Genomic DNA, 16,121 nt, shown 5'->3' with positions numbered 1-16,121 from the left:
ATGTGTATATATACTGACTTACCTTACCAAAATATTATTTGTTTTAGTGGATTTCCAGGAGAAGGTGTACAGCAGCCAGTATTTCCTCAAATCCCAAATATGGATCCCTTTCAGCAGCGCATGATGGGAATACAACAGGATCCAATGCGCCACCAGGTAACTTCAGGGTTTTCCCTTGTCCCTGTGTTGTGTTACTTATATTTTCTATCTTTTGTTGTTGTTTTTGGTGCACAAGTAAGTGGTATTCCTATTAGTGAAGAGTGAATAAGGCTTAGCCCTCCAGCTTTCTCAGGAAACATATTTTTAAAACACTTGACCTACTTCATCTTTTTTGGGCCTCTGATCTTTGTGACTTTGGAGCAGAAGTACAATTTTTACCTGGGGAAAGCTAATATTTTTTTTTTTTTCTTAACTGAAAGTTTTTTGTTTTTTTTCTTCCCCAAAGGTTCCACTCCCTCCTAATGGGCAAATGCCAGGTTTTGGTCTCCTGCCTACCCCACAGTTTCCCCCTATGGCTCAGCCTGTGATTCCACCAACAGCACCTGTGCAGCAAACTTTTCAGTCTCCTTTTCCAGTACAGAGTGAATCACACATGCAAAAACCACATCAGCAGGTGAGGACCTGTTGCAGTAAGCATAGTTTGTTCAGGAGAGGAAATTTCATAATAACTGTGGACAGAGATGACTGGGAGGGTAGCTCATGCATGAGAAAGTTGGATAGCTGCAATGCTACATGATGAGTTTGGTATTTCAGAAGTCTAGCAAAACCAGCATATATATACACTTCATGCCTCCTTGTTTGAAAGACATTGGCTTGCATTTTACCCTTTTTACTTTAACTCATCCTCCCTCACCTGTCCCCATCATGCTTCAGGAATATTTTGCATGGAATTCTATCAATGCATTAATCGCACGCTGGAGAGAATCTATCTGGAGAAGTCGTAAATAGCTAATATAGTGGAAATGAACTTAGAAGTCTGTAAAAGTTATAGAAAAATAAGCCAAGTGTATGTAAAACACAATTGTTCCTCAGATTTTGGAAGACACTATTGGTTCAGTAAATGGCTGCTACTAAGAAGAAATCAAAGAGCAAGTCTGTTTATGAGGCTGTATTTTATGGGAACAAACAAACACTTGAATACATTTTCCTCTTTTGTTCCAAGGAAAGGAAATCCTAAAAAGAGAAATAGGGGTTATATCAAGCTGTCTTTGTGTGGTGACCTGTGATGTCATAGATTCTAGAACTAAGTTCTTGCTTTCCACTTGGAAGAAAGGGGCAATTCTCAAGAGTATCTTTCTAGTTATATTTTTAGTTTTGAATTCTGGTGAAATGTGAGAGAAAGCTTGTTTGGGTGTTCGCTGCCAGGGTTGCATTATGGAGACTATTTAAGTTTTGTGCAGTACACACAGTGTGTTCTAGAGTGGGAAGCCATAGAAGACCTTTAAAGGTCCCTACCAATCCAGTACATTCTATGGTTAATTCTATGATTTGTAGTGGGACGGGAGAGTTGTGTTGAACTTAATTGCTGTTTTTTTTTAAAGCAGATTCTTGCATTTTGTGTGGTTTTGATCACTTACTGCCTTATTCTTCAAATTTATTGCATTAATTGGCTTATATATATGGCTTAAACTAGTTTTCTGTAACATGTTGGAGAAAAATTTTATAGTAGACCTTCGTTCTTTTGCCTGTGATTTTGATGACAGAGCAAGATGCACTGACTATGAGGAATATAATTACTCCATGGGGATATATGTGGTCCTGAGATTGACTAAGATAGGGAAAACTGGTCATTTGCAAATTGCAAAAGAGGATTTTGTGTAAATTATTTTTATGATATTTTTGCAGTGGTTAAGTTCATGTAATAGTGAACTACCTCCTTATTAGTGACTACGAAGTAATGGTGAAGCTTCTGAGGAGAATTTTGATTTTGGTTTTACATATGTGAATAGCGGATACCATTTTAGTGTTATGTAATGTAGTCTAGGTATGCAACGAAATAAAATGCCTGTGCTACTCACCTGTAACATCAGTCAACTTAATATTTTAGGATATGGAAGTGGAACAGCCACCTATTCAAGAGGGAAAACGACATGTTTCTGACAGCAGAAAGTCAAGATCCAGGTCTGCATCAAGGTAAATTAATGAAAGTTCTTACAGTGAGGGGGTAGGTATTATGTCAAGTATTGAGTTTTAATGTAAGGAACTTTAGTGTTACTTAAAGAACTAAAGACCTGAAAATGCTTTACTAATTCTGCATGATTACTGAGGAGAGTATGCTGATAATCTGGAGCTCAGAGAATCTGGTGTGTGTGGCCAATCTACTGTGGGGGTAGTAACTTCTAACTGAGAGGTGAGCTAAGTTCTTGAACTATTGGTGGTGCTTGTTTTTGCTGTCTTAGGACATAGACATGTTACCTGTGTTTTGTGCCCTGCCCATCATTCCTTTGAGGTTGTTTCTTGTAAGTGCTCATCTGTGCTGTACAATTTGGATTCTGTGACTAAATTCCAAAAGACACATTTAGCAAAAAAAAAAAAAGTCCATTTCAGTTTAACGAAAGGATTAATTACAATAAATTACTGTTTGCTTATCTTCTTCATATGAACAACACTAGTGACTTTCTTGGTAAAGTCAAAGCTGTCAAGGGCTTTATTTGAGTTCTCTTTGTGGAAGAAAGATAAAAAGAGACCCATATGATCTCTTATCTCTGAGGGCAGTTGTGTATAAATGTAGCTAAAAGTTGAATGTGCTTCAGTGCAGTGATAATGAGAAAGATTAGTGACTTTCAAACTAAGACTTGCAAACCTCTTGAAAGTCACCTACCTTCTACGGAGAATTGGGTATCTATACAGTTCTCTTTTACTGGTAGCAAGTAGCTTCCATGTCCACCAAAACTGAATAAATTTAGGGAAGCAGAATATGATGTGTCTGTGCTCTAAGGACACTTAGGAAGAAATCTGTGATCTGATGTACTATAGGACTTTGTCTGTAAAAAATCTGGCTCCAGCGTTAAAACAAAGCTATCTGGTTACTTGGGAGTCTTTGTCTTTGCCAAGCATTACATGACTTCTTTGAAGGTTTTCTTTGTCTTCTGGACCTTAAGTGGTTTAGAACTTGAACGTGATGTAAAACGCAATTTCACTTGCAGGACGTTTTAGTTTCTTTTTTAGCTATTCTTTTGTAAAAGCAATAAACATTTTTCTCATTGAATCAGATGTAATTCTTTTCTATGTTAATGTGGACATAGTTTTAAAAATCAAATTCAATATACAATTCATGGAAGGTAAATTGAAAAATAATCAACTTCATCTGGAGTGAATTAATAAGCTTCGGTAATAATTCTAGTTCTAAATGCATGTTAATGAACTTGGATTTTATTTTTTTGTGTGCTATTGACTGAACTCGTGATGATCATTTAAATAAGTATCTGAAATAGTTGTCTGCCTTTCAATGTCTGAGTCAGAAGGATTGATCATAAAGGTTTGTTGGTTTAAACTAGGTCACCTAAAAGGAGACGTTCAAGATCCGGCTCCCGATCTCGAAGGTCACGTCATCGTCGATCTCGATCTCGGTCCAGGGATAGACGCCGACACTCTCCTAAGTCTCGGTCACAAGAAAGACGTGAACGTGAGAGGGAGAGAGAGCGCAGATCAAAAGGCCTTCCTCAGATCAAGTCAGAAACTGTTAGTGGTAAGTTTGCTCTTTCCCTTTCTTGTTGATGTAACTCGCAAATTCTTGTAATACTGTTTATCAGATGCACAAGATCTTCCCGATTAACATATGGATACTTTTTGTCTGTGCCCGGTATTTAATGTCATTTTCCAGTTCTGTGAAATTTAAGGTATTGTATTAGATACTAGGCTTGTGTGTGCTGGAATACTAAGAAGACAGAGAGGTATTTTAGAAAAACTCAAAATGCGAAAGAAATACACTTCTTGTATCCATTGGACTTTTTTTAAAGAAAGCTTTAATGTTGAATAGTCCACTTACCTTCAGAATGTGACATCTGCTCAGAATATCACAGAGGACAACTCTTAAATTGAAATGTGATATTTTAACGTTTTTTGGTTCCTTTTTCTTGGGTTTAATGTTATTTAAATGTGGGCTCCAAGGCTGGTCCAAAAAGAGCAAAAATGAAACTCTACTGATTCATTTTTTGAACTGTTGTAAATCTGGTAAGAATTAAGTTCACCATCCATTCCCTGCACTGCCTTTACTCACAGTGGACAATTTGGCATTTTTAGAATGTCTCCAAGTCAGAAACATTTTGATTGTAAAATGAGTAAAGAAACAGTTGAAACACCATGTTTTTCTTTTCCTTCCTTCAAGACATAAAAGGTAAAACAGAGTGAACAACAAGAAGTTGAGTGCATCATTATGATTTTTCTAGTGATTCAGTGTTGAGTGTCTCTCAAACCTGGAGGGAAGTTTTGGCCTGGAAAACACACAAGCTAACATTCACATTTCTGAAATAATCCTGGCTTTGGCTGTGTTTATAGATAAAATTTAGTAGTTGTTTTCTGAGTATTCCTGGGGAGTGCAGAACATTCTCTGGAGTCATGAAGTAAAATAAGAGCATTCTTTTTTATATAAGATGGACAAAAATCAGAGTTTTAACTAGGCAAAACCTTTTAAATGACAATGTTATTTGTTTAAAAGGATGCAAAGACTTTGTAGCTGTTGATTAAAAGCTCACTGGCAGTGATGTTAAGATGTATTTTTGCCAGTGTCTCTCCCAGATTCTGTCACATAATGCTTTTTAGGTTTGAAGTTTTATATTGCTTAGTAGGGAAAACAAAGATGAGTTGTAAATGCTGCCATAGTAGTCTTCAGCAAATGTGATACTTTGATCTCATTTACTGTTTTATTACATTAAAGCATGAAGGGAACTGAGTGTGTTTGCTCTTTCCTGAAAGAATAAGCTTGTATCAATAATTTTGCACTTGACTGTAGAAAGAAATGGCATTGAATAGGTTACTTAAGAAGTTAAAAAGTTTGTTGCTCTTTGTAGTTGCTCCACAGTCTGGTGGAAAGTCTTGATAGTAGTGGGTGTATCGCCATAAACAATGTAGTTACCATCTTGTCAGATTAGAATATATATTTTAATGTTAGTTGGTTTTGTTGTCAATTTTGAATAACTGATTAGTTTAAAATTACTGTTTTAGCATTCTGTCTTGTGAAATGTGTATTTTCAAGTGCTCTTACAATCTGTCTATAACTCTTCATAGTGTGTAGTACTACGCTTTGGGTAGGACAGCTTGACAAAAGGACAACTCAACAGGATGTTGGAAGTCTTTTGGAGGAGTTTGGCCCAATTGAATCAATAAATGTAAGTATAAATGGTGTGGTGTAAGCTATTTTCATATACTTTGGTTACAAAAAGGCTTTTCAGGCTTTTTAGAGACAGCTTGACTTTGGATACATATAAAAGAGTCAAGAGCTCTCGTTTCCTATATGGTTGTGTTTTTTAACATGTAAAGTAAAACAGTTGGTTTGCTTTGTAGAAAACTGAGACGACAGTTGCTTTAGTTTCTTGCAATTTAAAATTGCTCTTCAGGTAATAGAGAAGATGATCCCATTTTCATAAAACATACTTTTTCTGAGGAGAAGTCATCGAAAAAGGGCTGTTGAAGCGATGGGTACTTGTCTGCTCCATTTTGTTTGACTGTAGAACTCTGGACAGCCAGCTGTTTTTTTTCTTGGTTTTTACTTGTTTGTATTCTGTCATTTTAACTCATAAACACAGAGAATCATAGAGTGGCTTAGGCTGAAAGTGACTTCCAAACCCCCTACCATGGGCAGGGACATCTCTCAACTAGACTTGGTTGCCCAGGTCCTTACAGTATTTAAAGATATTTTTATGTTTGGTTTGGGTTTTTTGTTTTGTTTGTTTGTTTTGTATTTTTTTATGCAGTAAAAATAATTACAAAACTGGAGATATAAATGTATGTGGAGGTGCATCTGGCAGCTTGTGGTAGAGAGAATGAAGCGGGGTATTAGAATGTCTTGTTTCTTCTAACAAACTAACTAATTGCCACACCACAGCATTTATATGAAAGCTCCTGGTTAACAATTTTAAAGGATTAAATATGCAACAGCCATCCATATTTTCACATAGAGCAGAGTTTAGCACTTTCCACAGAAGTTGTTTTTAATTTGCTAGAAATTTGTATTTCCAGAACATTAGGCTGGTTATCCACCTCCTAAGCTAACATTTTCTTTCTTAAATCCATAATCCTTTTTTAAACACCTGCTGATGTTCCAGTTTACTGTAATTGAGCACTATTTTGTTAATGTGCTAACAAACCCATCTTTTATCCTTAAACAGATGATACCGCCTAGAGGATGTGCCTATATTGTAATGGTTCACAGACAAGATGCTTATCGTGCCCTGCAAAAACTGAGCCGAGGAAACTTCAAAGTCAATCAGAAATCTATAAAGGTACTTCTTGGAAAATATTAAGCTGCTCTAAAGTTACTGTAATTACTGTAATCCTTTTTCACCTGTTACATACTTTGGGGTATTTCAGGCTTTTATGTATTCTGATACAGCATTCTGTAAATTTCTGTGAATGGACCACTTGCTTCAGTAATTTTGTTCTGTGACTGGTGAACCTTGAAAGACTGCCAGTAACTGTCCATTTAAACCAACAAAAACTACATTCTTTTAGTTATTACAGTGGACTGTAACTACATTTTTCTTGTTGCTGGTTGTTTGTCTTATAACTGAATGTAATTATATATGATAATCCTATAAAGAGTACTAATAAATAGTTCCTTTTGTAGCACTTCGTGTTAGAATGTGACACTGCCTTTTGAACGGAAATAGAATTACCTTTGTGTTCAAATGGGGAACATTTGAAGAAACTGCCTTTATACGTTTTTACAAATTGTGTTCAAGAGTCAAGCAAAGAAATAAGAACTAAGTCTGCTTTAAAAAACCCTCTTATTTCAGAATTGTGTAACTAACCTATTTTCCATGCTGTATCAGTTAGAGCATTATTTTTGCTTTTTAGCTGCAAATGGTAATGCTATTCTGTGAAAACTACATATTAAATCCATTAAAATGGAAACATCTTACTGACTACATGTATTTTTTCCCCCAAGATTGCATGGGCTTTGAATAAAGGAATAAAGCCAGATTACAAACAGTATTGGGATGTAGAATTAGGTGTTACGTACATACCGTGGGACAAAGTGAAACCTGAAGATCTTGAAAGCTTCTGTGAAGGAGGAATGTTGGACAATGAAACTCTTAGTCCAGGTAAAGTAATTCTACATTCAAATGCTTTTTATAAAATGTCCTTTGTGCTGATGTTCTGAAGTTGGTGTGAGATGCGTATGAAATCCTTAAAATGGCTAAGAAGTGCAGCACAAATAACCCCTACATTGGAGAGTTTGTAAAGCAGTTAATGACAGCCTAACAGTTGCTCATCAGGAGTTGTGCAGCTGTGTTAAGGGAGCTAAAAATGCAAGTGAATACCAGAGGAACTCTCAGCTGTGCTGCTGTTTGCCTTTCACTGTAGTGCACCGTTCAAGAGTGCTGTACTTAGTCCCAGAGCCAGCTTGGTGTCCTCCCCCACGGTTTGTGTGAGACATCCTCTGGCAAGGGAACCTGCCTTTGGACTTGACTGTGTAGCACCAGAGGTGACAGCAACTTTGTGATTTCTGAAGTGCCTATAGTTTTCACACTGGACTTTCAGTTCCTTTAGCAAGCCTTATATTAATAGGCACCTAATAGGTTGCTTGTTATGTTGTATGTAATCAGTGAAAATATCAGGCATCTATGGCTGTATTGAGAAAATAACACAGAAAATAGCAGCAGCATCTTCAAAGCAATTGCAGACTCTGAACCAGTATGGAGTCACTAAGTGTGCTGGCTGGTGAAATTGAAAAGGGAATATTAAATGGATGCAGTACTTAAAAACTGAACCCGCATTAAGTCCTTTGAGTTGGTACTCTAGACTGCTGTGTTGGTTTTAGCCGTTGTGTAGTGGGCTGTCTAGTTACTAAAACAACATTTCAGGATTTTGCCATTCTTTCCAGTTTTCCCTGATTAGATGGTAGTTAGTCTAAATGATCTCTTCATGATAAATGCAGTGTGTATTTTAAATAAAAGTTTAACAAATAGTAAACATTCCAGTCTTCTCAATACTGTTCCTTCCCATAATGCCTCTTCATTGATCCCATTTTTCTGCTTAGTTGTTTTCCCCACAATGTTCTGACAAACAATACAAGCCACATTTCTTCTGCAAAAAGAGTTGAAGCTGTGTATAATGTCTCCATTTTCCTACAACTCTTTACTGTTGTATTCTCCTTTTCCTTGTTCAAAACTGGAAAAATGCTGGGTTTTTTTCAGAAATTACTTCTTAAATTAGTGAAAAAGCTGCTGCCTGCTTGCTTGAGAGCAACAGAATGAATCTGTTGAAAGCTTGTCCCAAAATAGCCTTGCTGTTTTTGTTACAGATAATGTGTTTCAGAGTCCTGGGCACATCTAAATGCTGTCAGTGCAAAGAATTGTGAAATGACTAAAGGAAAAAATAAAATTACTTGCTATCTTCCAGTGATTTGCTGTGGTGTGTTTAAAATAATTCGGAATTCTTATTGTCAGAAATATATTTAAATGCATCTTATCTCTGTGCTTCTCGTTACCTGAATATTTTCAATTATGTCATTTTTGTAAACATCACAAAAGCGTGGTAGTTTTCCGTGCTAGTACTTAAATGCCTGTCAACTTCTTACTAAGCTGTTTGGTTTGAGGGGTCTTTGGTTTTGTTTTGTTTTTTTTTTTATGTAGAGTGGAAGGGGATTCCCAAGAAGTCTGAAAATGAAGTAGCTCAAAACGGAGGTTCAGAAGCTACACATAATGAGCCAGTGTCACCTATACCTAAAGCTTTACCTGTTCCAATTCCTGTTCCCATGCCTGCACCAATAACAGTACCTCCTCCACAGGTGAGAGTTGCTTCCCATTTGCTCTGGATATCTAAAAAACTTATTTTAAATAATAATTCACTATGACAGTGAAAGTTAAAGACAGGGAAGAAATACAATGAATAGTAACTAGTTGATTTTGTGTGTGTGTTTGTTAATATTGTCCTTGGTTAAAAACGCTCTTGTTAGCAGACAGCTGTGCTTCCAATTTATGAGGATAAAGTGTTCCGTGCCATAAATCCTAAAATCCATTATTCATCTAAAACAGCAATATAGCTTCAGAATAATACTCCTTTTCTTCTAAGACAGAGTGGCAGTGAAAGATGTGGAAAAAAAGCCCCAAACCTGTTAGGGGTCAGATCATATTTTGTGCCTAGCCAGAGCAGAGTGTCTGGTTTGATTTCACAGAAAAGCGATAAAGTTTATATGTACAAGAACAGCCCTGGGAGCTGTGGTTACTGAGAGTGATGAAGGATTTGCTCCAAAACCTTGTTGCTGCTCTGCTGCTGCTGTAGACAGAGTGTATGTGTGCCTGCCAAATCTTTATTTATTAGGACTGTGCTTGTAGTATCTGTTCTCTCAGACCTCTTTTTATTAATGGGCTGAATGACATACTTTTAGTTTCATGATGGCATATTTTTCCTGTTTTCCCAATTAATTTTCCTCACTGTTAGCTATAGACTTTTTAAAATATGGACATTGTTTCCATGTTTGTTGATACTCTGTGTGTCCTGTGGGAATTGAATGTGAACGTTTTCTGTTGTAATGGTTCTTCAGTCAAAACCCCACTTTGAACATTTACCATTAGTTTAATTATCATGTAATAATGATTACTCCCTCCAGTGTTTTATAATCTGTATTTCTTTTAGCTCAACTTACTGACAGATGCATTACTATTCTTAGAATAATCATTTATTTCTTGTCACTGTTAAAGTAGTAGCATAGTTTCTCCCAAGTGTGAGAAAGCATGAATAAAACCACTTTACATCTTGTGAAAATATGATTTCTAGGCTACAGCATGGCAGACACTCAGAAAAGATCAAGAAGTCAAATTATTTGAAAACATACATAATTTAGCCAATTATGTGAGAATACAGTATATTGAATTTTATGTTGTTCTGGCACAGAATTCCTTGAATGCTCTCAGTTATTATTAGTAAATGAACACATAAGTCATATTTCAAAATTCAGAGTTTTAGTAGTCATTAGCTGTGTTAAATAGTAGTGCTTTTGTTTATTTTCTGTAAACCCATACTGAAAAAGGAAGTGTAAAGGAAAATAACAAGCAGTTACAGGATATATTGAGTGTGGTGATTGCTTGTCTCTGCCTCATCAGCTTCAGTTTTTTACTATGTCAAAGAAACTTGTGACAGATTCAGGCTAGGATCAGAGAATTGTGTTTAGTCTTCATCTTTGGTTTTGCCACGAACTTCTTAATGTTATCTTACTTCACCAATTCAGTTGTCTTCCCTGGCCATAAACTTTAAATTGTTTAATTTGTGAATACTTCTTAAAACTTAATAAATTAATTTCAGCTCTGATGATGTAGTGGTGTTAGTAGTGAAAGTAACATGTTCTGTAATTTGCAAATATGACCTAATACCTGAGGGAAAAAGCTCATTATATTCCACTTTCTTCTGTTTCACTTTGTGAGGTACCACTGCATTTTAATTAGCTGATGTGGGGTTTTTTGTCCTCTGATACTAGCAGAACTGCTTTTGTTTGTATTTGGCTTCAGTGTTTGTGACTGTAAGAGGTAGAGAGGTTGTTAGGAGTGAGGGATAGATTGGACAGCATCAGCAGCTGGAATGTGCATCAGTACAGTGGCATCAGTTTTGTCAGTCTGTCCTCTTGACCTTCCCACTCTGGTCCCTTTGACTGGAGAAGCAGATGGGATGTGTATGATACGTCAGAACAGGCTTTGTCCTGATTCAGACTGCAGTGAACAGGCATAGGGCTGCCTGACAGATGACCTCAGACAGATTTGACTGCATGATTCCCATTACTCTCTGCTTTCTCACTTTTTGACCTTCTGCTTTGTTGTGCCTTCTCCTCCACTCCAAGTTAACAACTCTCCCTTGATTTTTTCCATGCGGGCCCCTAGGTAACATTCCCTATCAAGATTTGCTGTTTATTATGCTATTACCTAAGTAGTACTTGTATGGTATTCCTGGAATATGGGGCTTACACACTGTTGACCTCACAAGGAAGGTCCTTTTGCCCATAAGATTCCCAGCCTGCCTTTCTGGTTATCTGTGAAGTTTGGCTGTTGATCATGAAGCGTGCTGTTAACCACCTGCAAAATCCAGCCATCCCTTATGCCACTATCTAACTTGTCAGCTTCTCACATTGCTCTCTCGACTGGCAGTTTCTCATGTTGTGCCCAGTAGCTTTTCATGTCCTTAGTGTCCTTTATCATGAAGCTTAGCTTCAGGCCAGGACCTATTCAGACACTTTGTGATCTACCCACAGTCCTAAAGTCCCACACTTAAAGGTATGATGGGAAGGAGCTGCATCATTGCTTTCTGCAATAGAGCCTGAATGGGCCTTCTGTGCTACCCTCCTGCATGGGCTGGACACGTAGGGATGGAGTCCTGCTCTGCTGGACATTACCTGTGAGTTAGTTACCTGTAACTAACTGTGGACTGAGCTCCCGTTACTGCCAGTATCACCTTGGCCCATGTATGCAACCTCTGTGTAGTAAAGCACTTATTAACATCCTTGTAGGAGTGGTAGTCTGTGTAGGTAAGTCTGATTCTTTGGCTTCAATGGTGCACACAGCATCTCCTCAGCCACAGGGTTTGGGGTTGTTGGTGAGATAGGTGAAGTACCTCTGTTGTGTCGTGCTGCTGGAGTGAGCCCTTTTCTTGCCTATAGCTTCAGATCTCTGAGCTGATGAATCTCGTCCTACTCCTGCAGGTCTGAGTAATCCACCTCTGTGGTCCTCTCTGAGGGTAGGTCTGTGTTTAAGTTATATTACAGTGTCAAAGATCAACTTCAGTCTATTACTTGGTTATTGAGAGTCAGTTTCAGTTAATGGCACTTGTGATACCACTTGTGTTGTGCGTTCATTGACAAAGTTTTGGGCACTTGGTGTTACTCTACCAAAACTGCCATTCTTTTACAGTGAACCATGGCTCAGGCTTTGCCAGGGTTATACATTGAAGTCCAAGGGGTTTGCTGTGGCCACCCTTTCCGTAAGTTCCCCCATCCAACCCAATGTTCCTTTTCTTCATTGAATGAGTTTTCAGCCAGAAAACCAAGGTTCCAGTTGAGCGTATGCCTCTCGAATTTCCTGATGTATTTTTCAATTGTATGTGCTGCTCCTCCCTATAAATAGATGTGGGAGTGGTGCACCGGTCTGATACCCATCCCATCCCCTTCTTATGGAAACTGGCAGACTCCTGCTTTCCAGTCTCCTGCTGGAGACTCCAGGTGCACTTAAATACCTATTTACTTTTCTTGGAGCACCATAGGTAAACTGTGCTCCTTTAGTTCACAGGGCCAGTGATTCTCCTTCAAGTCTCAGTCTGAGGTGTGCAATAAGAAATAGTTGTACCTGGACAGAGGCCAGACCTCAAGACATGTTCATTGAGATGCACCTGGCAGTTTGCATTACAGTTACTGAGAGGTTAGTTATTCCAATTTCCAATGTTACTAGTAAAATACCAGGTTTTCCCATTATTTGTCTCCCTATTAATAAAGGGTGTGTCCTGTAGCATTTTTGTTACTTTGTTTTATCCAGTTCATTAGCTGTTATTCTGAAACTGTTCACCAGTCCTCTGTGTTTATCTGGCAATGTTTATTAGCCATTGGTTCCATCTCTTTAACAGAGAAACTTCACACTTCAAATTGTATTTTAAATGAGATGCTGTGACATTTATACACAGATTTTTATGGCCTTCCTTGTTTCTTTCTGCTTAAAGGAAAGGGTTTTAACATGTTACAATTACGTATTAGAGGGTTAACTTTTTAGAAAAAAAAAGTACAGCAGTTGAGCTTGAATAATTAGGCAATGAATATCCTCTAATACCATTCTAAATGAGCTTCCTTTGAGGTTACTTGTATCCTGGTTCCATCATAATAGTTCACTGTTCATTATAACTTCTCAAGACCTTGCATATACATGCTTCCTGCACAGTTTTCTCAGCTTTTAACTGCTTAAGGACTGACACTACTTAGCAAGTTTTCACTATTTTTTTTTTTAAAAACCCTTTTGCCTTCTCCATAGCCCTTCTCAGTTCCTTCTGCTGCATACATACTCCGTACGTGAGTGCTTGCTTCACAGAACATTCCTGTGATCACAGATCTGTCAGTATGTCTAGCTGCTGTTTTTGAATGAGTGACCCGTAAAACAAAAAAACCCTACCAAGACCATTAGGTTACTGCGGTTTTGGAGTACTTTTTCTAAAGCTTTAACTACACTTAAGAGAAGCACCTCTAGGGCTACTCAAAGTTAATGTTCATCCAGGTAGTCTTGGCCTTAAACGGTACTCCTAGATACACTTACCTGTGCATTACTGGCTTTGCAAGGTCCCTAATCCCCAGAAGATCCACAGTGCTCGTTTCTAGTCCTGTCTGAAGTTTGGCTGTTGTTCACCTAACACCTCCCTAATCACCTGCAGAATCCAGCTGTCCCCCATGGTGCCTTCTGTAACTTTTGTCACCTTCTCACACTGATACCTGTCATGTCTGGCAGTTTCTTGTGCCACATCCATTAGTTTCTCACATTCTGCTTAGTTAGCTTAAGTTTAACCAGGGCCTAATCAGCAGATTATTAGAAACCAAAAAATAATCTATTTAAAACTCATAATGAAAAGTGTTGGTCTAAATTCAAGTGTAATGAATTAAATTCTGTTGTAATTAATTGATTTTAAAATGCAAATAGTATGAGTTTTTATGTGCCTTATCTCACTAGCCATTAGTAAAGAGCTTTGAAGTGATGTTAGATGCTTGGCAGCTTTAATGTCTTCTCCAACTTTAAGGAGAATGTTTTTCTGACTTTGGTTTAATGCCAGTTGTTTCAGTTTTGAGAATAGCGTAGTAAAGGCTTTTTTCCTTTACTCTAGAAACAAAAAATTAGTTATGAAATGGTATAGTATTTCTGAAATGTAAAAGTCATGGACGTGAGTTAGTTGTGATCACTTGAGTACACAGCTCTTCTTTGCTTCAATAAATCAATTTTAAATGTAGAATGTATTCTGATTAAACTTTTCATTTTGACTCCCACACATTTAATGAAGTTTTTGTAGTAAGCTCATAAATATGAGGCTAAGGACCAGCTTAATTTAAATAAGTTTTCATTCAAAGCCTGATGTAAATAAGAATTAAAACCCAACATACAAGCAAACAAAAAAGGCAAGAAAACAATAGTCACTGTAATACAATCTACAAACTCAGGTAGTGAAAACGAAAAAAAAGAAACAGTTTTTAATTGCTCTAAACTTGTGTGCGTTTCAGTGCCTCATGCTGGATGGTGAAATTAATTCCAGCTACTGCGTAAAGGGTGTATTTAGATAAATCAGCATAAATTAATACTGATTTACCACAGAGAATAATTGTTTTTCTTTAAGAACAATGGTGAACAAGATCAGTGTTGATTTTTAAGTTGTAGGAGTTTTTTTGACTGTTAATTAGATGAGTTATGTAAGCCATTTTGTTGCAGAGTAATTTAAGGGAGCTTCTTGTATTGGTGCACAAAGCACAGAAGACAGCAGTCCACTGCTGAACAACAAATAATCCATTCAGTCTTAAGGTAACAGTTTTTTCTCCTTCCTTTTTTCTTAGGTTCCACCACATCCATCAGGTCCTCCTGTGGTTGGTGCACTCCAACCACCTGCTTTCACAGCACCTTTAGGAATCCCACCTCCTGGATTTGCTCCTGGAGTGCCTCCACCACCACCACCTCCATTTTTACGCCCTGGTTTCAACCCAATGCATTTACCACCAGGTATATTTATATATATTTTAGGAATATTAGTTCCTTTTTCTGACTCTATAGCAAATAAAAGCATCTGCCACATAAGCTGCATGAACGCATTTTGGTAAAGTGATGATGACTGTTTGTATGTACTCCTTTATAGGCTTCCTTCCTCCTGGACCACCACCACCTATAACTCCTCCAGTATCTGTTCCTCACACTCCAGCAGTAAACATCCCAAATTGTAAGTGTTTAGATCTCGGGCAGGCAGCAGTAGGAGGAAAGTCTCATACCAGCAAAAACACTGACTTTTTTTTTCTTTTTAATATATCAATGCATTGTCTCTTAGCTACAGCAACTGGTGTGAATGAAGACACTACAAAAGATTCATCTGTAGGCAATCCCATCCCAACAGTGGTTTCTGGAGCCAGAGGGACTGGAGAAACTGCCGATAGTTCCAAAATCTATGGGACTGTTCCACCTCCTGTAGCACCTACTAATGTACCTGCTCCTGTCACCCAAACTATTCCACTTCTCGGTAAGTTCATGTTTGCATATATTCTTCAGTTTATTGTTCCCTGAATTAAAAATACAGCTTTGATTTTGCTACTGACTTAGAGTTTGTGGGAAACTAAAGCAGATTTTTCTAAACATAGTGAAATTTCTGCTCTTCCACTGGGTTTTAAATAATTTTAGAGGTTTGATTTCTGCACAGAAGAAACAGTAATTTTTTTTTTCTATTATTGAAGATTTGTTTTCTCAGGGACAAAAACCCCATAACATTTAAGTTACAAAATTAAGACAGAATATAATGCTGTCTTATAAAAATTGTAGTTTATATCCTATAGAAAATTAACTTGCAACAAAACACCTGTATGACACAGAAGCTATGTTTTAGACTCAACTATCACATGTATAAAATTAACTTATGGAAATCCCATATATTTTAGTGTATTTTTTAGTGAAAATATGGTATACTACTTACACTTACTTGAGTGCATCCTAAGCAATTTTGCTGACACCTAGCTGTGTGGTGAGGCTGACACGCTGGAGGGAAGGGATGCCATCCAGAGGGACCTTGACAGGCTGGAGAGGTGGGCACAAGCCAATCTCATAAAGTTTAACAAGGCCAAGTGCAAGGTCCCTGCATCTGGGTTGGGGCAATTCCGGGCACCGATATAGGCTGGGCAGTGACTGGCTTGAGAACAGCCCTGAAGAAAAGAACTTGGGGGTACAGGTGGTGCTGGGGGATGAAAAGCCACCAGTGTGCAC

At 37.7% G+C, this 16,121-nt stretch overlaps 1 protein-coding gene across 1 annotated transcript in view; it reads left to right on the top strand.

Moving 5' to 3' along the window:
• The window catches only part of SCAF4 (SR-related CTD associated factor 4), a 35,365-nt gene that overhangs the window by 9,914 nt on the left and 9,330 nt on the right, over positions 1–16,121 (top strand). The window contains exons 10-20 of the mRNA XM_054393317.1: positions 48–156; positions 446–613; positions 2,048–2,133; positions 3,498–3,688; positions 5,227–5,327; positions 6,327–6,440; positions 7,106–7,262; positions 8,796–8,950; positions 14,717–14,879; positions 15,013–15,093; positions 15,199–15,387. Of these exons, the coding sequence (XP_054249292.1) occupies positions 48–156; positions 446–613; positions 2,048–2,133; positions 3,498–3,688; positions 5,227–5,327; positions 6,327–6,440; positions 7,106–7,262; positions 8,796–8,950; positions 14,717–14,879; positions 15,013–15,093; positions 15,199–15,387 (1,514 nt within the window). The remainder of the gene's footprint in view (positions 1–47; positions 157–445; positions 614–2,047; positions 2,134–3,497; positions 3,689–5,226; positions 5,328–6,326; positions 6,441–7,105; positions 7,263–8,795; positions 8,951–14,716; positions 14,880–15,012; positions 15,094–15,198; positions 15,388–16,121) is intronic.

Source organism: Indicator indicator, chromosome 1, assembly GCF_027791375.1.
Source record: "Indicator indicator isolate 239-I01 chromosome 1, UM_Iind_1.1, whole genome shotgun sequence".
Lineage (NCBI taxonomy): Eukaryota > Metazoa > Chordata > Aves > Piciformes > Indicatoridae > Indicator > Indicator indicator.
The sequence above is the reverse complement of the archived record's forward strand: the minus strand, read 5'-3'. Positions and strand labels throughout refer to the sequence as shown.